Raw genomic sequence first — 24,062 nt, 5'->3', positions numbered from 1 at the left:
CTTGAGAAAGGGCCATTGACCTTGTCTTTGTGAGACTGGCTGGAGTTGACTGCAGAGTAGCCAAGACTTTCCCACACTCACAGCTGCTGCAGACGAGCTGAGCCGTGAGGGGCGTTAGCCTGCACTGACGTCAGCTCCCTGACACCCACAGGAACACAGACTGGGACACATTCATCTCTGCTACACACACAATCTTGCTACCATCTATGATTGGGCTATCCTAAATCACCACGTTTTGTGGGTTAAAACCATTTACCTCAACACTGTATACATAAGGATCTTAACATTTTGTATGTGGTGTTTTTGGTGGCATAAGTTTTATATATTAATCCTGGCATTTTTATTGTTCCTTTTTTGAAGCTTTCAATTACATACTAAAGCAGGGGTTTCCAGATGTTTTTGTGAACCCTTATAGCATAAATGATTTATTTAGAACCTCCTGGTTTTAAGATCACAAGAAGTGACCTATTTTTGTTGTATTTTGATAGGCTGCATTTATTTAATCAAAAATACTGTACAAACAGTAATATTGTGAAATATAATTACAATTGAAAATAACAAATTTTTATTTTAATATATTTTAAAATGTAATTAATTCCTGTGATGCTGAAGAGTCTTCAGCATCTCATGATCCTTCAGAAATCATTCTAACATGCTGATTTGGTGCTTAAGAAACTGATTTCTGATTATGATCAATGTTTTGATAATCACAGTTTTGCTGCTTAATATTTTTGTGGAAATATTGTTTGATGAATAGAATGTTTAAAAGAACTACATTTATTTCATTAGTCTTTACTGTCACTTTTCATCAGTTTAATGCATCCTTGTTGAATAAAAGTATTAACATTTATTAATATTTAATTTTTTTTTAACTATTAATTTTGGTTGATGTGTAAATACTATTGTTTGTTGTTAATACATGTTTGGTCATAATACATCAACTAATACACTTTGATACAACTTAAAATATTAACAATGTGTTTGTGTGTAAACATTAACCTTTTAGACGAATACATGCTGTAGAAATATAGTTCATTGTTAGGTCATGTTGCACTATTGCATTACATAATATTAACATGTAGAAGCTTATTGTATTGTGTTATGGAAAAAAGCTTTCAAAAAACCAGCCAAGCATGATATCAATAACTTACAGTAACTACATGCTTGTCATTTAATGTGTTGTATATCAGGCCATAGCTTCATTGTCCTTAATCTCAGGTCATACAGTATTTGCTTATTACAAACTTTACCAAACTGTTTGCTATTTATGTTAGTCGATTAAAACAAGTTTCTCATTTTTATGAAATCCTGAAGTACAGACTGGTGTTTTCCCTCTCTGTCTCTCTCTAACCCCGTCTCTCTGCATGTAAGGTGATACGTGTTCATCAGTGGTTGGTTTGTTGTTCTGGTTCACTGGCTGGTCTGTTGTGTGTTGTTGAAGCTCTTGACTGGCTCTGTGGCTTTTATGATGCTGTTTTTGTTTGGCCAGCCCTGGTTGGCCTCTTGCTTTCGAATGGTGTGCAGTTATTTAGCCACTCAACTGAAATTCTCTCAAACAAACATACAATGCTTCTATACTCTCTGTCTCACACTTCATCACTCTGATGCTCTCATAATGACAATGTAGTAGTGAATCATGGTTTATTTGTTTTTTCTGTCTTGTTGATGGCTCATTTTTATTTAGTCTCATTGTCAGCACAGATCCTACACCATTTGTGATAGCTTTGGGTTGTATGATCACTTTGACCTTATGTAGGCGAATGTCTGCAGACTAAAGTCTACTTTGAGCGAACAGTTTCAGTGTGTTGTAATGCAAATACTATATGACACACATTTCCCACAATGCACCTGCAAGTTATCTGTCCTAAAAAAAAAACAGGACTCTCTATTTTTGCCTGTGGGTCTGATTAAGTGAGTGTATTTATGCACATGTACATGTATGGTTGTTTGGCCTGCTGTCAGTGATGTGGTGATTTTTTTTTTTTTTTTTCCAAATGCTGACAGTGACTTTTAGACCTCTGATATGATGAGCATGTTTTAAGCTTCTGAATTAAAAATTAATTTTTGCTTGTAAAAGTTTCATAAACAGACTGAAAAACTGTGCAGGAAGCCATTTTAAACACCTTAAAAAAAGATTATGCTACTGTTCAAAAGTTTGGGGTCAGTAAGAATTTTTTTTTTTTTTTAATAAATGAATTAGTTTTATTCTACAAGGCTGCTTTAAATTCAGCAAAGACTTTTTACATTTGTTACAAAACAATTCTATTTTAAATATGCTGTTTTTTAACTTTCTATTCTTCAAAGAATCCTGAAAAAAAAAAAAAAAAAAAAAAAGTGTCACGGGTTCCACAAAAATAATAAACAGCACATCTGTTTTCAACATTGATAACAATGAGAAATATTTCTTGAGCATCAAATCAGCATATTAGAATGATTTCTGAAGGATCATGTGATGCTGAAAGCTGGAGTAATGATGGTGTAAAATCAGCTTTTCCAACACAGGAATAAATAACATTTTAAAATGTATATTAAAATAAAATGTTATATATATATATTTCACAATATCACTAGTTTTACTGTATTTTATCTAATAAATGCAAACTTTGTGAGCATAAGCGACTCTTTTGAACAACATTTCATATAATTTGCATTTTGATTTATTTTAAGACTAGGTAAAGTTGGCAAAGGGTGTAACCCTAATAAGACTCAACAATATTCATGAGATTCACATATTGTATTTGTAACACAAACTTTTTATCTTTCAAAATATTTTGGAAAACTTTTTTTTTTTTAATAATGGTTGAGATTGTACACTCACATGTAGTGAAGGTAAGACAATATTCTTTTACTTTTTACAGGTGTTTACACCTGGTAGTTACATGCATTTCAAGTGTATCTCCTGTGACCACTTGTGATCAGATTTCAAGGGGATTTCATGACTACATACTGACTACGTCAGAGTGTAGAAGGAAAATCTGCATGGTGTTCCTCTCAAATGTACATGCATTTTAATCTAAAAACAAACATGTTTTAAGTGGAATTGTATGTTTTTAGAGGAGTATCTTTAGTCTTGTGAAGTCATGCTTTTAAAGCTGCATGCACCTGGTATAGTAAAAAAAAAAAAAAATAGTTTTGCTGTCTTTGACAGGTGTGTAGGCACACAGGTCTTTCACTGTTGTCTGGGACATAACCTATTATTCAAAGGTTTGGGGACTGTAAGATTTTGTTTTTTAAGAAGTCTCTTATGTTCATCACGGCTGCAATTATTTGATTACAAATACAGTAAAAAAAAAATGTTGTGAAATATTATTACAATTTAAAACAACTGTTTTCTTTAATTTAAATATATTTAAAATGTAATTTATTCCTGTGATAGTAAAGCTGAATGTTCAGCAGTCATCCAGTCTTCAGTGTCACATGATCCTTCAGAAATCATTCTAATATATAATATGCTGATTTGGTGCTCAAGAAACATTTATTATTATTATTATTTATTATGAATGTTGAAAACGTTTATGCTGCTTAATATTTTGTGGAAACCATAATACTGATGTCTTTGAATAGAAAGTAGAAAAATAGAATGCATTTTCAACTATGTACGAATGTGGTTTGAGTGATTGCCTCACAAAATGTTTTGGACCCCATTTACATCTGCATTCAGTGCTGTCTCCCAAACAGATCTTAATACCAGCCAGGAGTACCGGGATCCAAATTTTGTAACATATTCAAGGAAACAGGTTTTATGAAACCAACCCCACCTTTATTGTTCTGGTAATCTCTGTTCCGTCTGTGAAGTTTACAAGCTCAACAAACCATAAAGAACAAAAGTAGAGAGATTTGATGTAAGTAACTCTGTGACATTGTGGGGCATTCAGAGGGTTCCAGTCTATGTTTTTGTAGATACCTAGCTCTATGCCACATGGTTGATTTGATGGAAACATATCTGACCAGTCTGATGTTAAGTGGTCATTTTTGACCTACAAAAGAAAACCCTGTGTTTGAGAGAAAAAGTGTCAGACACCTTGGCTTTTTCTGACACATCTCTCCTCCATCTATCTCCTGCCATCCTGGTTGCCATGACGTTTGTACTATTGTTTGCTGGCCTCTGTCAGGTTGCCATGGCAGTGCTTATTTGCCATACTAAATATCTGATGGTGTTAACAGTGATCATCTCTGTCTGATCAGTAAAACATCTGATTTGAGAGCAAGAGGCCGCTGTGTCGACATCATAAGCAAATCCCAATCTTGGAATGGAACTGAGTCATTTAAACTCAAATGAGTCTTGATGTGGATTCACTTGTTGTGTTATTTTTTATATTTTTCAATTTATTGACCGTTAAAGCTTTGCAGCCTCACAGGTGAGAGTGTTTCTATCAATTCCATCTGTTGCTCTCAGCGCCTTGAGTGTGTCAGATGAGTGAGAGTCTGTGGTCATGTCTTTTGGACAGCTTTGAGTGTTAGACTGGTGCTGGTTTTAAAGATCAGAGCTGCTGGAAGTGACATATGACACGGCCAGCGCAGGTGCAGGGGACTTCTTCTTTGTCTGCCGCTCTGAGCCGTGTAGAGAGACCAGGCTCTTCTGTCACATATCACCAGTACTCCCCCATGTGGTCAAACGCTGCACTGCAGTTTAGTTATAGTGACTTTATGAGTTTAACATGGCGACCGCTCACATATGAGCCGTTGTTGGCCAAGAACTCTCTCGAACTCTGTTTGACTGATTATTTTAAGACTGTGTGACATGCCGCTGTTTTGATAACGTGGCTGAACTCTTGTTCATTTGTGCTTGCTTGGTTGTTAAAATAATTTTTGCCACTGTACCCTGAAAAGTTGTCCATATCCCTAAATGAAAGGATTTTATCTTTCTTTATTGTTGTAAACAGAGATAAACCAGACCCCTTGGTGCAGAAAATGTAAAAATAAATGGGTTATAAAACCCTTAATCCTAAACAACATTTTTCTAATTCTTGTAAAAGTATTATACATAAAGTGACCAAAAACTTGTTGGTTGTATTACCTAAAATATGTACATTTTGTATTGTTTTGTTGCTTCTGAAAATGATTGTGACTTTGCTTTGAAGTTTGGGCCTCTTATTTTGGTGTGTAATAGATTAGTTTGATTTTCAAAGAATCAGTTTTAGTCTACAGACCATTCAAGCATATTTATTTTATATTTAGACTTTTTTTAACAGTGTAACTGTAAAAGTTGCTTTGCTATACTTCATAATACCAGAAAACAGACAGAGTCTGTGACCTATCTCAGTGATAGTGTTGTGGGACTTGGCTTCTGTTGGGTGACTTTCCTCTGAGCCTGTGAGACAGATAACGTGGAAATGCAGTCAAATGACGTAGTTTGGCTAGATAAGATCTGTGAGCGCTATTGTTGACGTCTCATTGTGGTTAGAGTGGTTTTCGGTTTTTTTTTCTTTTCTTTTTTTTCTTTCTTTGCAAGCACCAGAAAGATTTTCGTTTAGCAGCTTACAGCTCTCAAAAAACATTGCACAGGTGGTGACAAAATTTTAACTCCCACATCAAAACGGTTGTACAAACCAATACTTAGAAAAGTGTTTATTTTTAAATGCTTATAGGCACTTCAGCAACATAAAAATAACTCATTTTGCTGCTTCTTTGTCTTAACTTTCCATAGGTTTTGTGCAGGGTGGCAGTTGTGAGTGAAATGTGCTTTAAAGAGCCTTTGTTTTTTGTCCTTTAGATGATCCTGTGGGACTGGGACCTGAAACAATGGTACAAGCCGCAATATCAGGTCAGTACTACTTTTCAACTAATCTGTGTATTTCAGCACGCACGCATGTGCACACACACATGCAGTATTAGATTGTTTTATTTGTATAATGGATTATTAAATGTATTATTATTTGTATGAAAGTTTTATTTTATAATACCTTATGTACAGCAGGGTAATTATTATAATTGAAACTAAAACCATAAAAAAAAATTCACCTAAAAAATAAAATATAAAAAAGCTTATTTTTTCAGCAAGTTGCCATTTCCCATTTTTATGCAGATTAACTTTATGGAATAAAAAAAAAAGAAAAAAAACTATATAGACATACTTAAAAAACGAAAACAAAAACACACAACAAAATTACTAAAACTTTAATTGAAAATACATTGAAAACAGAAAATATAAACAAAATCTAATTCAAAATATTAATTAAAACTATAATAGTATCTCATACAGTAACACTGATGTACGGTCAGGAATAAGAGTGTAATCTTGTGTCGTCAGTCACATACAGACCAGCATCTCCTCTCACTCTTTTTGTCTGAAAGACCCTTATATCGTCCATCTGAGGACAGTTTGTTGCCTGTTAGCATGCTGAGGCCTGTAGCCCCTCCATCTGTCCGCCACCCATTACTGCGGCTGACCTGCGAGTGGATAACCCTCATCCTGGCTCACATAAAGCTTGCCAAATGACGTCAAAGCCTGGAGGAAGTGCTCGCTGTGCACTTTTACCACACACGTGTGAGCACGCACACACACGCAGGTCGCAGCAGTGCCGCCACTTTACTTTATTACTTTCATCAGAACCCCTTCAAAAAAATTATGTATGTCTGAATTAAATACAATCAATAAAATGAGCTCAGCATGTACGCACAAGGCTGAAGATGGATTAAAACTAGCTGAGTTTATAGATATATCCAGAGTTCTTCCTGTAATATCATTATGAACGGTTCCTTTTTTCCGCTGAGTGGATATCATCAAAAACTGTCTCTGCTGCTTGGCTAGATATATCAAATGGATGGCTCTGGGAATGAGTCATTCTTTGCTACAGTTACTACTCATGCAAGTCTGGAGCAGTGGGATGGCGTTCCTGTTGTTTAAACAGTAAAGCATGGTGCTAGTAATGCCAGTGCCATGGGTTTAATTCCCAGGGAATGCATCAATTGATAAAAGGTGCGGCCTGAATCTAATGTAAGTCGCTTTATGGAAAAAACTTTGCCAAATGCAAGTGTCAATGTTTGAAATCCCACTGTACCTCTAAATGACCACAAGGAGGCAGTATAAGTCCCATAAACAGATAAGTGTGGGATTAATTGCTGCTTCTTTATGCAGCACTGTCATCATTTTGCATTCTATGGATGTTGTAATATGTGCTATGTGTGTGCTTAGGGTGCAGTTAGTGGAAATGGCGTGGATCTGTCTGTGATAAACGAGGCCAGGAACCTGGTCTCAGACCTGCTGATGGACCAGTCTCTCTCACCCCACGTCCTCTCCTCACTGCGCAGCGTCAGCAGCCTCATGGGAGCTTTTTCTGGGTCCTGCCGGCCACGGGTCAACCCCTTCACACCCTTCCCCGGCTTCTACCCCTGTGCTGAGATAGAAGACCCCTCAGAGAGAGGAGAGAGAAAGCCACTGAAGGTAGGTGAGCAGCAGTGTTGGAGAAGAGACTTTGAAACTGTTGTTTGCCAAGCCACTCATAATTTGAAGTAGTTCAGGTAAGTTGTTGGAAAAGTAGACAGTAAGAGAATGTTGCTACTATATTGTAGGTACAAACAATAACAATAGGTGCCTGTGCACCTTCGGTGCTTGGCCTCTAATTATAATAATTTTATAATTGAATGTATTTTTCTATGCATTAGTATTATGGCCAATGCTGGTAAGCTGAACTGGTAAATTATATATATGTTGTGGCCAATAACTAACAAAAAGTCTATACCGATATTAAAATCCTGTACTGTTTTGTCAAAATAAATTATAATTTAAATACTGAAAAGTAAAATCAGTTGTTTTAAAGCCATCACAACATTATAATGTACAATATGAGAAATGGATGTTCATTATGAGATTTGCACTTAATGTTACAATGTAAATGTATTTAAAATAGTCTTTTTAGTCTAAGACTAGGTAAGAATAATCTAAAAATATGTGAAATTAGTGTGCAAATCAGCTGAAAACCGATATAGTACATATACAGTACTGTTCAGTTTGGGGTTGGTATGTTTTTTTTTTTTTTTTTTTTTTTTTAAGAAATTGATATTTTTATTCAGAAAGCTCATTGAAAATGCTGTTCTTTTGAACTTTCTATTCTTCAATGAATCCTGAAAAAAATGTATCATGGGTTCCACAAAAATATTGAGCAGTAGAACTGTTTCCAACATTGATAACAACGAGAGATGTTTCTTGAGTACCAAATCAGCATATCAGAATGATTTCTGAAGGATCATGTGACTGAAGACTGGAGTAATGATGCTGAAAATTCAGCTTTGTCATAACAGGAATGAGTTATATTTTAAAATGTATTAAAATAGAAAACAGTTATTTTAAATTGTAGTAATATTTCACAGTAATGATATAGGAAAGTATTTTGAAATATTGCCTCAACTTGGGCTAAGTGCACAATAACCATGGTTGCAGGTTCGATCCCTGCAAGTAGTAATCCATGAGCCATCACCATTGTGCCATTGAGAACAGTTGTGCCCTAGGTAGCTCCAAAGGGATTGTCCCTGTAACAGGTTTACGGTAAGTCACGTCTGCTTATTGAGTACTTACAAAATGACTGTGTACTTTCAGGGTCTGAGCAGCAGGAACAGTCTCCCTACCCCTCAGCTGAGGCGCAGTTCAGCCTCTTCTTCTCTGCCCCCACTGGAGTCTGCCTCCTCACGCTGGGAACGCACCAATGGAAAAAGATCTCACTCTGAGCTCAGCAGGTCAGGCCTCACGACTACACTCTTACCTTAGTGCGCTCTCTGTACTCCTCAAGGGTGGACAAGGACAGGAACACAAGTGGATTTGAATCTGTGGATTAGTAGTTGTCAGCAAATGTGATACAATATCATGAAATGTTTTTATAAGGCAATAGTTTTAAGATTTTATTAGGACAATGTGCTTTCTGTAATTTTACTGCTTGTCCTCAAGGTGGCAGTGTTAAAAAGAGATTTGTCAACAGCTGGTTTGAGAATCCCTAAACTTCATCTAAAGTAAATCGACATTACTCGTCCCTTGCAAATTTCTAAAATGATTTGATTTATTAAACCACTTATCTTTGCTTTCAGCTCTCAGTGAAAGTGTAGTAATCTTAGCTTTGTTTTAACACATTTTGCAATGTTAAAATTAATTGCACAGATTTTGAACCTCATTATAGGTGTACTTTTACATTATAGGTGTGATGTACTTTTTTTTTTTTTTTTTTTAACCTTACAGCCAGAGTTGTGTTTCTAATGGGCCCAACAGCAACTTGCTGACTATTCCTAAACAGAGATCGTCCTCTGTCACCCTCTCCTATGGCCACACTGTACCCAGAAGACCAGGTCAGCACCAATCAAGAGTGAAATAACCTTCCCTTCATATATTACTTTGTAGAAAAATAACGACATTAGTCAGGCTGATTTAGATGGCTTTACTCCAACAGATGTCTCCTTATTTTGGCAAATGACAAACAAGGATGTTCTAGTTCAGTGGTTTTCAACCTGGGGGCCTCAGCAAACTTCCAAGGGGGCCACAGGATGACTTAAAATGATTTAAATGTATAAAATTAAATGCTTAAAAGACAACGACAACAACAACAGCAACAAAAACAGGTCTTATTTGAAATTGTTGAAATTGTCACAAAGGCATGGTTAATCACATTGCATTGAACACTTCAGGTTTTGGTTAATAAAAAAGAAAACAATCAGCGTTTTCAAAATTACGGCAGAAATACCAGAGAAAATATCTTTGCCAGTGTATGGGGGGCCTTTCAGTAATTGTGTTGAATAATGGGGGGCTTCAAGTCAAAAAGGTTGAGAACCACTGTCCTAGTAGATGTTAAATAAATCTACAACCCGAATTCAGGAAATGTTGGGACGTTTTTAAATTTGAATAAAATGAAAACTAAAAGACTTTCAAATCTCATGAGCCAATATTTTATTCACAATAGAACATAGATAATATAACAAATGTTTAAACGGAGAAATTTTACACTTTTATCCACTAAATGAGCTCATTTCAAATTTGACGTCTGCTACAAGTCTCAAAAAAGTTGGCACAGGAGTAACAAATGGCTGAAAAAGGAAGACATTTTTAAAAGATCAGCTGGGAGAACATCTAGCAACTAATTAAGTTAATTGATATCAGGTCTGTAACATGATTAGCTATAAAAGGGATGTCTTAGAGAGGCAGAGTCTCTCAGAAGTAAAGATGGGCAGAGCTGTGAAAGAGTGCGTAAAAAGATTGTGGAATACTTTAAAAACAATGTTCCTCAACGTCAATTTGCAAAGGCTTTGCAAATCTCATCATCTACAGTGCATAACATTATCAAAAGATTCAGAGAAACTGGAGAAATCTCTGTGCGTAAGGGACAAGGCCGAAGACCTTTATTGGATGCCCGTGGTCTTTGGGCCCTCAGACGACACTGCATCACTCATCGGCATTATTGTGTCAATGACATTACTAAATGGGCCCAGGAATACTTCCAGAAACCACTGCCGGTAAACACAATCCGCTGTGCCATCTGCAGATGCCAACTAAAGCTCTATCATGCAAAAAGGAAGCCATATGTGAACATGGTCCAGAAGTGCCGTCGTGTCCTGTGGGCCAAGGCTCATTTAAAATGGACTGTTTCAAAGTGGAAAAGTGTTCTATGGTCAGACGAGTCCAAATTTGACATTCTTGTTAGAAATCACGGATGCCGTGTCCTCTGGGCTAAAGAGGAGGGAGACCTTCCTGCGTGTTACCAGCATTCAGTTCAAAAGTCAGCATCTCTGATGGTGTGGGGGTGTATAAGTGCATATGGTATGGGCAGCTTGCATGTTTTGGAAGGCACTATGAATGCTGAAAGGTATATAAAGGTTTTAGAGCAACATATGCTCCCCTCCAGACAACGTCTATTTCAGGGAAGGCCTTGTGTATTTCAGCAGGACAATGCAAAACCACATACTGCAGCTATTACAAAAGCATGGCTTTGTCAAAGAAGAGTCCGGGTGCTGAATTGGCCTGCCTGCAGTCCAGATCTTTCACCTATAGAGAAAAATACGTCAAAGACGACCACAAACTCTTCAGCAGCTGGAAACCTATATCAGGCAAGAAAGGGGACAAATTTCAACACCAAAACTCCAGAAACTCATTACCTCGATGCCCAGACGTCTTCACACTGTTTTGAAAAGAAGAGGAGATGCTACACCATGGTAAACATGCCCCCGTCCCAACTATTTTGAGACCTGTAGCAGGCATCAAATTTGAAATTAGCTCATTTTGTGCATAAAATTGTAAAATTTCTCAGTTTAAACATTTGTTATGTTATCTATGTTCTATTGTGAATAAAATATTGGCTCATGTGATTTTAAAAGTCTTTTAGTTTTCATTTTATTCAAATTTAAAAAACGTCCCAACATTTCCGGAATTCGGGTTGTAGTATACAACACTTGAGCCAAGTTCTTAGAAATCAAATCTTTTTATTAATCAATCCTATTTTTTTAAGGTTTGTAATGACACATAATGACCCAAACTCACAAGCATGAGGGTCTAAAAGGGTCCTTTCTACTTGTTTTCTTGTTGCAGGAAAACAAAATGGCTACCTGTACAGTATGTTGATTACACCGCACTTATTTAATTGGACAGATAAGGAATAATAATAGATTAATGCATTTGTTTTTCAAGAATTTTAGTATGTTTCAGTATATTAATGAGACCTTTACAGACCTTTAGCAGTCTCTGTACAACTACACCACCTTAACTTAAAGCCCACAAAAATATTAAAATGGTTTTAAAATAATAAAATGGTTTCTGAAATTAAACATGTTCATCATAGAATGTATCTGAATCTTTTTGAATGAATTACATTTTTTTTTTTTTTTATAACTTAATAGATTTTGATTTTGATGTGTGTATATAGGTGCTTCTCCCAGCCTGAGTCCCGTCAGTTCCCCGAGTCACAATCCCCCTGCTGCTCCCGGCTCATCTCTGGTCACACGCTCTCCTGTGGAGTTCCCAGACACCGCTGATTTCCTCACCAAGCCCAGTGTCAACCTGCACAAACCTCTGGGCTACACGCTGAGCTCACCTGATTTCCAGCAACCATATCGAGGTCCTGTCTCGGCCCCCTTGTGCACCAGGTACTGTAACTTCTAGAACCCTTTGCCTCTTCTCTCTGAGGAGTAGACCAATTAAGCTGTACCTTATAAGAGCGAGAAATAATTGTATTTTTTTTTTTTTAGTTGTGGCCGACAGATGCTGAAAGGTGTGCCCGGTGTGGAGGTGGGTGAGTGCCATCACTCAGCAGCCAATGAGATGCAGAGAACACGCTCAGGTAAAGTTATTAAGCTATATCACAAACAGCATTTCTCATAACAGAGTCATTCCTGAGCCCATCCTTTGGTTTAACGCTCAAAATGATGCTTTTGCATGCTTTCTTAGCTGAAGGAGTAGAGTATGGTGGGGAAAACCTGATCCGAGAGGAGAGCGTGGAGGCTGAGTCTCAGGAGGAGAGGACTCCAGACACAGTGGGGGAAAAGCTAAATAGCCAGCCAGAGGAAGAGGAACAGACCTCCAGTACAGAGCAGTCCTCGTTGGATCCTGAGGTAGAGCGCACACACGCTGAATTACACTTTATCCCCACATGGTTTCATTATATTAATGTCTAAAACATTGCCTCAGGAACTGAACTCAAGATCCAGTGTTGCTTGTGGACAAGTAATTTTAATTTATGAAGTGCTGTTTTGCCTTAGAAAGCCCTGCAGGAGAAAAGCTTTTCTTTCATATAACCTGAAATGCCCTCATCTCGATTCCACCGCTCTCCTGCTCCTTTTATTGGCCAATCTGGCAGTTGTTAAAGTGGCCAGCTGTTGAACAAGCCGAGTGGAGTTTAGAAGCAGAGTGCTTATTTGCATTCCCATGCTTTTGCATTGTTATGTGGTTGCTGGATTTATAGCTGTGGCTCTTGAGTGGATCTCTCCTCAAACCCTTGGTTTATTGTTCTGCCTAAAGGGGTCTACAGTAAGAGCGTGTGAGGACAACATAAATTTAGCTGACTTAGTAAAATATTTTCATTGTTATCTCTGGAAAAGTGGCCAGGCATGAGTTTTTCTGTAAGACAAAGCTGAGATTTCTGCGAAACCTTCTTCCTTCTGTCTGCTGACTGTGATTGATCTCTGGCAGGGAGACGAGGAGTTCAGGTTGGACTCAATGCTGGTGGAGCATGAAGCACTCATGGAAAAGATCAACACCTGGAACTTCCAGATCTTTGAGCTGATGGACATTACGGGAGGGAAGACTGGCAGGATTCTCAGCTATGTTAGTGCTTTGTAATTCCAAGTATTAAGCCCAGCATTAAAAATCCTATTGACATGATGAAGCTAAGTTCTGGAAATCAACATTAGTGAAACAGAAAATGCAACTGATAGTTTTTTCATCACTTTGGGTGGAAAACATGGTTCTCTTTTAGCTAATTAAAACCAGTCACGTTTAGTAAAATCCAACCAATACCACACTTTTATCGTCTGATCTGATGTGAATGGCATTTCATAGATTTAGCTGAATGTAATGCTGGAGGTCTCTCTCAGTACTCTGTGCCAATAAACATGAATCTGCAGGGACTCAATGGCTCACTGCTTGTCTTGTCTTAATGAAGTTCTGTTTGTTACATTCTCTCAGGTGGCGTACACTTTGTTCCAGGACACGGGTCTGTTTGAAATCTTCAAAATCCCTGTGCGGGAATTCATGACGTACTTTTGCGCTCTGGAGAACGGCTATCGTGATATCCCCTGTGAGAATAAAAAAAAAATCTTGTTGAAGTTAAACTTGAAAACTGGGTTAGAATTGTTTCAGTATTTCTCAAATTGGACCACAGTGCAGATTTGTGTCATGTGAAACTGAGAACAGTCACCGATTATTCCACTGACGTGTTAATGTGTTGTTTTACCTGTTCTCCACTCAGATCACAACCGTGTCCATGCCACAGACGTCCTTCATGCAGTGTGGTATCTTACCACCCGACCAATCCCAGGCTTTCAGCAGATTCATAATGAGCATGTCACAGGAAGTGATACAGGTACATCTGTGATCTCATACTCCTTTATAGTTTTGCCATAAAGAAACTTTGATGTATGTGGGTGTTACTGAGGTGGGGTGTTATAGTGGACTGGTATCTGAAAGGTTGTAGGTTTAAATCACACAATGGCCGATTCATGGTCCTATCATCATTGTGCCCTTGAATAAGGTACTGGATAAAACTTTAATAAAGAGTACATGATGGACAGATTCAGGTTAGAGCATCTGTATCCTCAGTCATGTCTCTAATTATATTTAGCATAGCTCCTGATCCATCGGAAATAAATTAGAGGCCGTCACCGCTGCTCAGTCTTCGTTATTCCAGCCAGCGGCGCAAATGCTGTCCGATAAGAGATCCTCTATTGCGATTGAGATCTGAGGTGGCTGCTGGCTCAGCATGTTCGAGGCTTATTTTAAGTCTGCTGATGGCCCTTGTAATTTCTCAAATGGAGTTTACTCTGACTCACTCTGCTGCTGTTCCATGCAGCAGCCATCTCTGGCAAGCAGAGGTGTTGAATCACACTGAGACCAGTGACTTCACTAGCTGGCTCAAGTACAGAGCTACAAAATATTCCAAAATCTTTTTGAAAGAGATGGAGGAGTATGATTTCAGAGTGTTTGGTTTGCTGTAAAAACAGTCAGCTTAATTGCAGCCTCTTGGCGGTGTTTGATTTTCTTATTGCATTAGTGACGTTTTAAAGGGTTAGTTCACACAAAAATGAAAATCCTTTTTGTTCCAAACCCGTAAGACTTTCATTCATCTTTGGAACACAAATGAAGATCTTTCCCTCCGTTGACTACCACTTTGACGCTTTACAAAGTGCAGAGATCATAAAACTAATCCATATGAATTGAGCGATTTAGTCCAAATTTTCTAAAGAGACTTGATCACTTTAGATGATGAACAGATTGAATTTAGGCTTTTATTCACATCACTGACCAAATAAATATATATTATCTGTCTCTTTTTTTATTTTTCATTTGCTGAACAGTTTTTATATTTTTGTATATAGATAATTTCTCATTGCATCTAAACATTTTTCAGAGGAATATTATTATGAATTAAATTGGAGATTTTAATAAATAGTTTTTATACAAAAATGTTGCAGTTTTAGGAATGCATATTGGTTATCAGCTGATATTACAGATTTTTTATTTATTTATCAGGTATCACTCTATATTGGATATATTTGGACTATATTGGACATGCCCATTTCCCCTGGTTTTTACATAGATTACTTTTGATCTAAAACTCACTTAAAGATAATCTTTAAAAACACCAATAATTTAAACTGTTAAATGTGATCTTAAGCAGATTTCAAAATGAATTTCAATTGCTGTATATTAGAACGCTGTGATGTCTAAATTCACTTATGGCATTAAAGAAATTGATTTTAGTTTTCATTATTATTATCAGCTAATCACGTGATAATTTTTCATAATTCAAAATGTGAATTGTCAGCTAATTCAAATTTTTAAAATAATGCAAGCTGCGTATCAACTAGGTGGTTATGTAAGATACTGTATTGATTTTGAAATGGATTGACACCTGGAATGGATGTGTAATAGTGTTTCATCTTTGGTTTTACATGGTCACTCTTTGTTTTTATTAGATTCGGACAGTGGAATCTCCCCAGGTAGGGTGGCATATGCCACGTCCAAAAGCTCCTCGTTCTCAGATGACAGTTACGGCTGTCTGGCCTGGAATGTCCCTGCGCTGGAACTCATGGCACTATATGTAGCAGCTGCTATGCATGACTATGATCACCCTGGTCGCACAAATGCCTTTCTTGTAGCCACTAACGCTCCTCAGGTTAGTAAAAAAAACAATCCCCAAAATTGTAGTTTTTTTTTTTTTTTTTGCAGTTTAGAAGAACTTTTGATTTTGTATAGCTAATTTAGTTCTGAATTGCTCATAAACACAATTTTGGATATTGATCTAGTTTTCACACTGTTGTGTCAAGAAGTAAAGCCAGCCCATCTTCAATCAGAAGCATATGATTTTGTAATCAGAGCATAGAACTTCTAGACTCACTCACGTTATGTTCCTCTCTTCGTCTCTCTTTCTTTCCCTGTTTCCATCACTCCACGCATGCACACACACACACACACTCTCACACAGGCGGTGTTATATAATGACCGTTCAGTTTTGGAGAACCACCATGCAGCCTCTGCCTGGAGCCTGTTTCTTTCCCGGCCTGAGTTCAACTTCCTGTGCAGCTTGGACCACGTTGAGTTTAAGCGTTTTCGGTTCCTAGTGATCGAGGCCATCCTCGCTACAGACCTGAAGAAGCACTTTGACTTCCTGGCAGAGTTTAATTCTAAGGTCAGTAGTAGGGGTATTAACAACCAATATCAGTAATCAGTAATGAGCACAACAGCTTGTTGTGGACCAATACCAATAAATACAATTTACGTTTTGCATTTTAACCTTTTTAACTGGAGCATGTAGTTAACTTACATAACTCACTTGACACAACATATGTGTGGCTTAAAAATGTATAATGCATATAGGTGATCAGACCAACTCTTTATCATAATAGCATAAGAATTGGTAAAATAAGCATACAGGTCAGATATTCATCAGCTAGTAGAATGAAACAAGCATACTTGTTTCACTTGCAAACTACGGTAAGTATTTTAATGTAAAACTGCACAAAAGAACAGGACGCATTCTTGTGTTCAAAAAAAGGATGGAGCAACAGAATGAAACAATTCCTGTTATTCCACTTTTGTTTTTTTCAAAATTAATTATAATAAGAAATGATTCTTGAGCATTAAATCAGCATAAAAGAAAGATTTCAGAAGTATCATATGACACTGGACTAATGACTGCTGAAAATTTAGCTCTGTCATCACAGCAATAAATTACATTTTAAAATATAAAACAATTATTTTAAATTGTAATAATATTTCATAATTTTTTACTGTATTTTTGATTAAATGAATGCAGCCTTGGTAAGCTTAAGAGACTTTTTTCAAAAACATTGAAAAAATTTTAATTACCTGCCTACTGCAGAAAATGGTGCTTTCTTGTGGTTAATCCTCTGATTAATATTTTTCTTTTTTCAGGTTAATGATGTGAATAGTCCAGGCATTGACTGGACTAATGAAAATGACAGGTTGTTAGTGTGCCAAGTGTGCATTAAGCTGGCAGATATCAATGGGCCAGCCAAAGACCGCAGCCTTCACCTCAAATGGACGGAGGGTATCGTCAATGAGTTTTATGAGCAGGTATGTCCTATTCACTTTAGATAATGTACACAACTTCAACTGTGGCAATATGAGATCAACATTTGTGCATTTTTGCATTTCTGCCTTTTGTAGGGTGACGAGGAAGCTACTCTAGGATTACCCATCAGTCCATTCATGGACCGCTCGGCACCACAGTTAGCAAAGCTTCAGGAGTCTTTTATCACACATATCGTCGGGCCTCTTTGTAACTCCTATGATGCTGCAGGGCTGCTGCCGGGATACTGGATTGACGAGGAAGGCTCAGACGATGAAGAGGAAACTGAAGACATTGAAACGGAAGATGAAGAGCTGGACGATGATCTTGAACCAAGTATGACTATACACTTATAAGCAGTGCTGGGGGTAATGCGTTACAAGTGACATGAGTTACGTAATCAGATTTCTTTTCAAGTAACTAGTAAACTAATGCATTTTAAATTTACAACAAAATATGAGTTACTTTTTCAAATAAGTATTGCAAGTTACTTTTTCCCATTTATTGACTGACAGCTCTCCTGTCCCCATGTTGAGAGAAATAAAGTGCAGAGGTGTTGTGTGCGCTGTGACAACATGATGGTTATTGTAGTTCTAGACTACTAAATTTGAACATGCATTTACTCATCTCACTTGCACAAAAACAGATTCAGTATTCCTCAAAATGAATAAAACATAAAAAATGCAGATTATGCAAACCTGCAGTAATTAAATATGTTAAATACTACAAAATATTTAATCTCACTTTATTAGCCTTTGCTGCTGACTTTCGATGACCCACTTCAACCATACCAATAAGCAAAAATGATTTTAGTTAAACATTACATCACATTTCTCACCAGCCCAGATGAGAAAAAGTGACGCAAAAGTACCCTAATGCAGTACTTTCCATAAAAAGTAACTTAGTAAACCAATTGGTAACTTTTTTAGTGAGTAACTCAATATTGTAATGCATTACTTTTAAAAGTAACTTTTTCACTAACACTGCTCATATGTTTACACAGCCTTTGTAGGATCTGTAATAATGAGACCATTGGGTTTTTTTGTTTGTATTTTAAGTACTTCAGCTTAGATGTCATACACACTAATTGTGTATTTTCCTTACAGAGAGGAGGAAGGGTCGACGTCGGTTGTTCTGCAACATCATGCAGCACTTAACAGAGAACCACAAGGTGTGGAAGAAGACCATCGAAGAAGAGGAGAAGGCCAAAGAGCTGGAGACTCAGCAGCAGCAGCAACAGCAGCAGCAGCAGCAATCCGAGAGCCCCAGCCTTCCTCCATCCACCTCTTCCTCCGATGACATTCAGGTGATTCAAGAGGAGGCCGAAGAGGAGGAACGGCAGTAGCAAGAGGAGCAAATGAAGCTCACTGAGGGGCTTAAACGGAGGTGAACGACCCCTCCCTCTCCTTCACCTACACAAACACACACATTGACACCCAGAGGAAGACCCTAGCGGATCTCCCCATGCTGAAATTCGTCACTGTGCCGACACTCTGAAGCTAATGCAGTTCACATTGTGTTGAAAAAAAGGCCTTACTACTGTGAGAGGACCCTTTGGTGGGAACCCCACTCCTATGCACTTTCACCCCATGGAGAATCAGCGGAGAACGAACAGAGCTCTGAAGACGCAAAATCGTGTTGTGAGATTAGAAGAAAACAGAGAGGAAAACAGGCAGGGGAGAATCGTGCCATCCATGGTTACCTGGCTGTGATGCTGCCTTCAACGTAGAGCTCTTATCTCTCCCGTAGGTACTTAAGTCAAATAGGACACGAAAAAGACTCTGGAAAAAAAGAGACAATGACATAATTGACACCCGTTACCAAAGCGAACAGTTCAAAAACAGAAAGACTATAACTGATGCCTTTTCAGGCTCAGTGTCAGGAAGCATAACTCAAAATGTGCCTGTCTGAACTTTAAAAAAAAAAAAAAAAAAAGTATATATATATATATATATATATATGTGTGTGTGTGTATATATATATATATATATATATATATATATATATATATATATATATATATATATATATATATATATATATATATATATATAATGGTTTTTATTTTTCTTGTGGTCCAGAAAATGGGCTATGTATGCTGCACTGTATGTGCAGTCCCCAATTCATGCTGGCAACATAAAACACTGTATTACTGAACAGAGTCACTAGGACAAGTGGAAATGCTGACATTTTTGACTGAAAAATGACCTGACTTCTGCATCGTTTTGGATGCTTTTTATTCATGTCGATCACTTTCCTGCATTTTTTTTGTTTGTCTTTGTTGTCTGTAAGGTAGTTTTCATTCTTTCATTTCATTTGTTGTGTGGTTTTTTTTCTTTTTTTTTTTTTTTTCCCTTTCCTCTTCAGGAACGCTGAGTTGCCAATCGTTGAATCTTCTCTGTAAAGTCCGTCTGTGTTTAAAAGCATAGCAAATGGGACAGGAATGCTGTTCAAATGAAGGGACGTTTCTCCTTTTTTACGTTTAAATAGATATATTTTTTCACGGTTACTCAGGATTCATGTGAAGGATCGATCCTTGTTTTTTGCGAAAATTTAATTCTGCAATTTCAACTTGCACGTCAAGCATTCTTTTCAGGGGCGGGACAGAAAAAATTTCTATTTTTTGTATGAATAACTTGAAAGTCGTTGACAAAAAGAGATGCTCCCTCGAAGTGCTGTGTCCTGGATATTAACCCCCGTCCTTATCAGCTGCTCCAGACCAATTTATCCATGTTTATGATTTCCAAAGACCCCCTGATAAGAATTGGAACCTAGGAATGTTACTGAAAATAAAATGTTTGAGTTAGCATGCAAGTCATAGACTAAACATTGCTTTGGGGTTACTTCGGGTTTGGCATTATTTGAACATAGGGACACACACACATGCTTGTACTTACTCTAATTATTGCCAAATGCATAATCTGGCCAGTTCGTCCATTTTCAAGTAATCCAGGGTTTCACATTGAAAGCTGTACTTTTTTTTTTTTTTTTTTTTTTTTCATATTTTCTTATTCTTCACCATAAGCAGGTTTAATACTAATAGTTCTCTATATTTTTTGTCTGAAGCAAGAACTCTAGGCATTCCACTAGAATAATGAGGGGAGGACGGGGAGGTGGAGACTAACAGGCTCTGGGTCTCTTTCTCTCTCGGTCTGCCTCACCTCAACAAAACTCATTTTGTCTCTGTAGAGGAAAGTTCTCAAGTAGGCAGTGTAAATCAAGCTAGAATATTTAAGAGTAAAAAAAAAAAAAAGATATAAATGTGCACATTTTACTACCAAACAAGTGTTTAACCTCTGCACAGAAAGAATACTTGCATATATAAATATAAATATATATATATTATATTATATATTTTTTAATTAATCAACAATGCATCTGTTTTCTACATACAGCTGACATATATTGTACATTGAGACCATGTAATTATCATCTTGTTTCAGGAGTTTTTAAAAAATCTAATGCTATTTACAGATGTGGATGTGTTTGGGTGTTGTGTTTTTCAGTTTGTTAGTTGTTCATTTTGGGTGCACTGTCTTTTGTTCCTGCCCATAACCACTCTTTGCCGAACGCCCCTTATTTCCAAAGCTCGCTGAGCTTGTAGCGGCGATGCCGGATGCCTAACTGTCTCTGTCTCCCTTTGTGGGTTTGTTCATTAGTCACTCGTTTTGGCCTGTGCTCAGGGTGTGTTCTGTGTTGGGGGCTTGTGCGCACCCAAAGCAGCTTGTGGTGCTTCTTTCTATCTATCTCACTCTCTCTCTCTCTCTGTCCAGACTCTGTGTTCATAATTTCTTAGATCTGGGACTGCAGTGTGGCTCAGTTCATACCCCACCCCCCCCGGGCTCAAACCCACGCGCTCTGAACGAACGTCATTCAGGTTGCCAAGCAGGGTGACGGCAGATCAGAGCGTCACAGCGCCCTCATCCCCTCGTGTTGACCACTTGCTCGACCGTCAAAACGGACTGTGGTATCTCACTGTGGGGCATTCGTCGCACCACAGTAACCTCCGACGTTCCTGTCATCAGTACCTTTATGATGGCATTTACTTTTTTATGTAGCATTTAGATAGCAATGTCCGATGTAACCATTCAGCCTTTTCAGGGTTGTGGGGGAGAATTGACTTTTTTGTTATTATTTATAGCTGTCATAAAAGCACCATCCCTGAACAATAGTTCTACTCTCTCAATTGATTTCTGTCTGTGTCATTTTTTTGTTCTGTGTTATGCATGGGAGCGGATGTGTACTTGTTTTAAGTTAGGGGTTTTCAAACTGGGATCCGGGGACCGCCTGAGGGGGAGTGCTAAAGGCCCTTCAAAACATTGAATGAAAAAGAAAAAAGAATTCACAAAATGTATTTTAGGGCTGTCAAAGTCAATGTGTGCACTTAAGATGTTAATGAAATGTATTGACAGCACTGTTTTTTGTTTGTTTGTTTTTTAACAATAAGCCATTTAGACTTTTATGCTCACCAAGGCTGCATTAATTTAATCAAAAATACAGTAAAAACAGTAATATTGTGAAATATTATTACAATATAAAATGTTTTTCTGCAACCATTACACCAGTTTCCAATGTCACATGGTCCTTCAAAAATAATTTTTTATATGCCAGTTTGGTGCTCAAGAAACATTTCTTACCACTTACCATGATATACTACCCGAATTCCAGAAAAGTTTTTTAAATTTGAATAAAATGAAAACTAAAAGACTTTCAAATCACATGAGCCAGTATTTTATTCACAATAGAACATAGATAACATAAATGTTTAAGCGGAGAAATTTTACAATTTTATGCACAAAATGAACTCATTTCAAATTTGATGCCTGCTACATGAATGGTGTAGCATCTCCTCTTCTTTTCAAAACAGTATGAAGACGTCTTGGCATCGAGGTAATGAGTTTCTGGAGTTTTGGTGTTGGAATTTGGTCCCATTCTTGCCTGATATAGGTTTCCAGCTGCTGAAGAGTTTGTGGTCGTCTTTGATGTATTTTTCTCTATAGGTGAAAGATGTGGACTGCAGGCAGGCCAATTCAGCACTCGGACTCTTCTACGACGAAGCCATGCTGTTGTAATAGCTGCAGTATGTGGTTTTGCATTGTCCTGCTGAAATACACAAGGACTTCCCTAAAATAGACGTCATCTGGAGGGGAGCATATGTTGCTCTATAACCTTTATATACCTTTCAGCGTTCATAGTGCCTTCCAAAACATGCAAGCTGCCCATACCGTATGCACTTATGCACCCCCACACCATCAGAGATGCTGGCTTTTGAACTGAATGCTGATAACACGCTGGAAGGTAATGCGCTTCTGGACCATTTTCACATATGGCTTCCTTTTATATGATAGAGCTTTAGTTGGCATCTGCAGATGGCACGGCGGATTGTGTTTACCGGCAGTGGTTTCTGGAAGTATTCCTGGGCCCATTTAGTAATGTCATTGACACAAACATGCCGATGAGTGATGCAGTGTCGTCTGAGGGCCCGAAGACCACGGGCATCCAATAAAGGTCTTCAGCCTTGTACCTTACGCACAGAGATTTCTCCAGTTTCTCTGAATCTTTTGATGATGCTATGCACTGTAGATGATGAGATTTGCAAAGCCTTTGCAATTTGACGTTGAGGAACATTGTTTTCCACAATCTTTTTATGCACTCTTTACAGATTGGAGAGCCTCTGCCCATCTTCTTGACTCTTGAAAGACTCTGCCTCTCTAAGACATCCCTTTTATAGCTAATCATGTTACAGATCTGATATCAATTAACCTAATTAGTTGCTAGATGTTCTCCCAGCTGAATCTTTTCAAAATTTCTTGCTTTTTCAGCCATTTGTTGCCTCTGTGCCAACTTTTTTGAGACCTGTAGCAGACATCAAATTTGAAATGAGCTCATTTAGTGGATAAAAGTGTAAAAATTCTCAGTTTAAACATTTATGTTTTCTGTTCTATTGTGAATAAAATATTGGCTCAAGTGATTTGAAAGTCTTTTAGTTTTCGTTGAATTCAAATTTAAAAAAAACGTAAACTTTTCCGGAATTCGGGTTGTATATTTTTCAGGGTTCTTTATTTCTTAAATGTCTTTATTATGTCACTTTTGATCAATTTAATGCATATTTGATGAATAAATAAACTTTTGAATGGTATATGTAAATGTAACTTTTATATGAAAAAAAAAAAAAAGTCACAAAACTATATATATATATATATATATATATATATATATATATATATATATATATATATATAAAAAAAAGTAGTGCTGTCAATAAGAAAATTTTATCTGGAAAATATTTACTTTTTAAGTTGACAGCTTATCAAAGACAAGACATTTACGTTTACATTTACATTTATGACATTTACAATTATCTTAGATACTCTGTCAATCTCAAGGATTTACATAAAAATGTTTCTATCTTGTCAATGCTGTTGAAAATATTTACTTTTTATTATCAATTTTCTTTTGTACAATGACAATACAAAAGTCAGTTATTTAATTTTGGAAACAATTTGGAAACTTTTCTTTTTTTTCATAATGTTTTATCACTTATAAAGTGATATTTTTCTCATGCAGGGTTTTTGTATACTTGGAAAATATAAAACAACCTTAAATGTTTCAGGAAGGGGGCTCCAAGTGGATGAAAATATTTGGGGGCTCTTGTCATCAAAAAGTTTGAAAACCCCTGGTCTCAATAATAGTGAAATCATAAAACTTGTGCATACCACATTATCCAGGTGCATATTTAGGCCCAGTTTCACAGAAAGGGCTTAGCCTAAGCCTAAGTTCATTTAAGATATTTAAGTAGCTTTCATAAATGTGCACTAGAAAACATTACTGGTGTGCATCTTGAGA

The 24,062-nt window shown here is 37.1% G+C and overlaps 1 protein-coding gene across 2 annotated transcripts in view; it reads left to right on the top strand.

Moving 5' to 3' along the window:
• Positions 1–21,775, top strand: part of pde3b (phosphodiesterase 3B) — a 55,006-nt gene extending 33,231 nt beyond the window's left edge. Inside the window, exons 2-17 of one of the 2 annotated variants that reach the window (XM_051898765.1) lie at positions 5,714–5,764; positions 7,136–7,384; positions 8,537–8,673; positions 9,167–9,273; positions 11,501–11,524; positions 11,835–12,054; positions 12,157–12,248; positions 12,356–12,519; positions 13,097–13,231; positions 13,592–13,703; positions 13,875–13,988; positions 15,601–15,800; positions 16,110–16,313; positions 17,060–17,221; positions 17,315–17,552; positions 18,323–21,775. In XM_051898765.1, the coding sequence (XP_051754725.1) occupies positions 5,714–5,764; positions 7,136–7,384; positions 8,537–8,673; positions 9,167–9,273; positions 11,501–11,524; positions 11,835–12,054; positions 12,157–12,248; positions 12,356–12,519; positions 13,097–13,231; positions 13,592–13,703; positions 13,875–13,988; positions 15,601–15,800; positions 16,110–16,313; positions 17,060–17,221; positions 17,315–17,552; positions 18,323–18,561 (2,448 nt within the window). In that variant the 3' untranslated portion in view covers positions 18,562–21,775. The remainder of the gene's footprint in view (positions 1–5,713; positions 5,765–7,135; positions 7,385–8,536; positions 8,674–9,166; positions 9,274–11,500; positions 11,525–11,834; positions 12,055–12,156; positions 12,249–12,355; positions 12,520–13,096; positions 13,232–13,591; positions 13,704–13,874; positions 13,989–15,600; positions 15,801–16,109; positions 16,314–17,059; positions 17,222–17,314; positions 17,553–18,322) is intronic. The other variant, XM_051898766.1, reaches the window with a different exon arrangement.
• The last annotated feature ends 2,287 nt before the right edge of the window (positions 21,776–24,062 follow it).

Source organism: Ctenopharyngodon idella, chromosome 7 (genome assembly GCF_019924925.1).
Source record: "Ctenopharyngodon idella isolate HZGC_01 chromosome 7, HZGC01, whole genome shotgun sequence".
NCBI classification, from domain to species: domain Eukaryota; kingdom Metazoa; phylum Chordata; class Actinopteri; order Cypriniformes; family Xenocyprididae; genus Ctenopharyngodon; species Ctenopharyngodon idella.
This window is presented reverse-complemented; position numbering and strand designations above follow the sequence as displayed.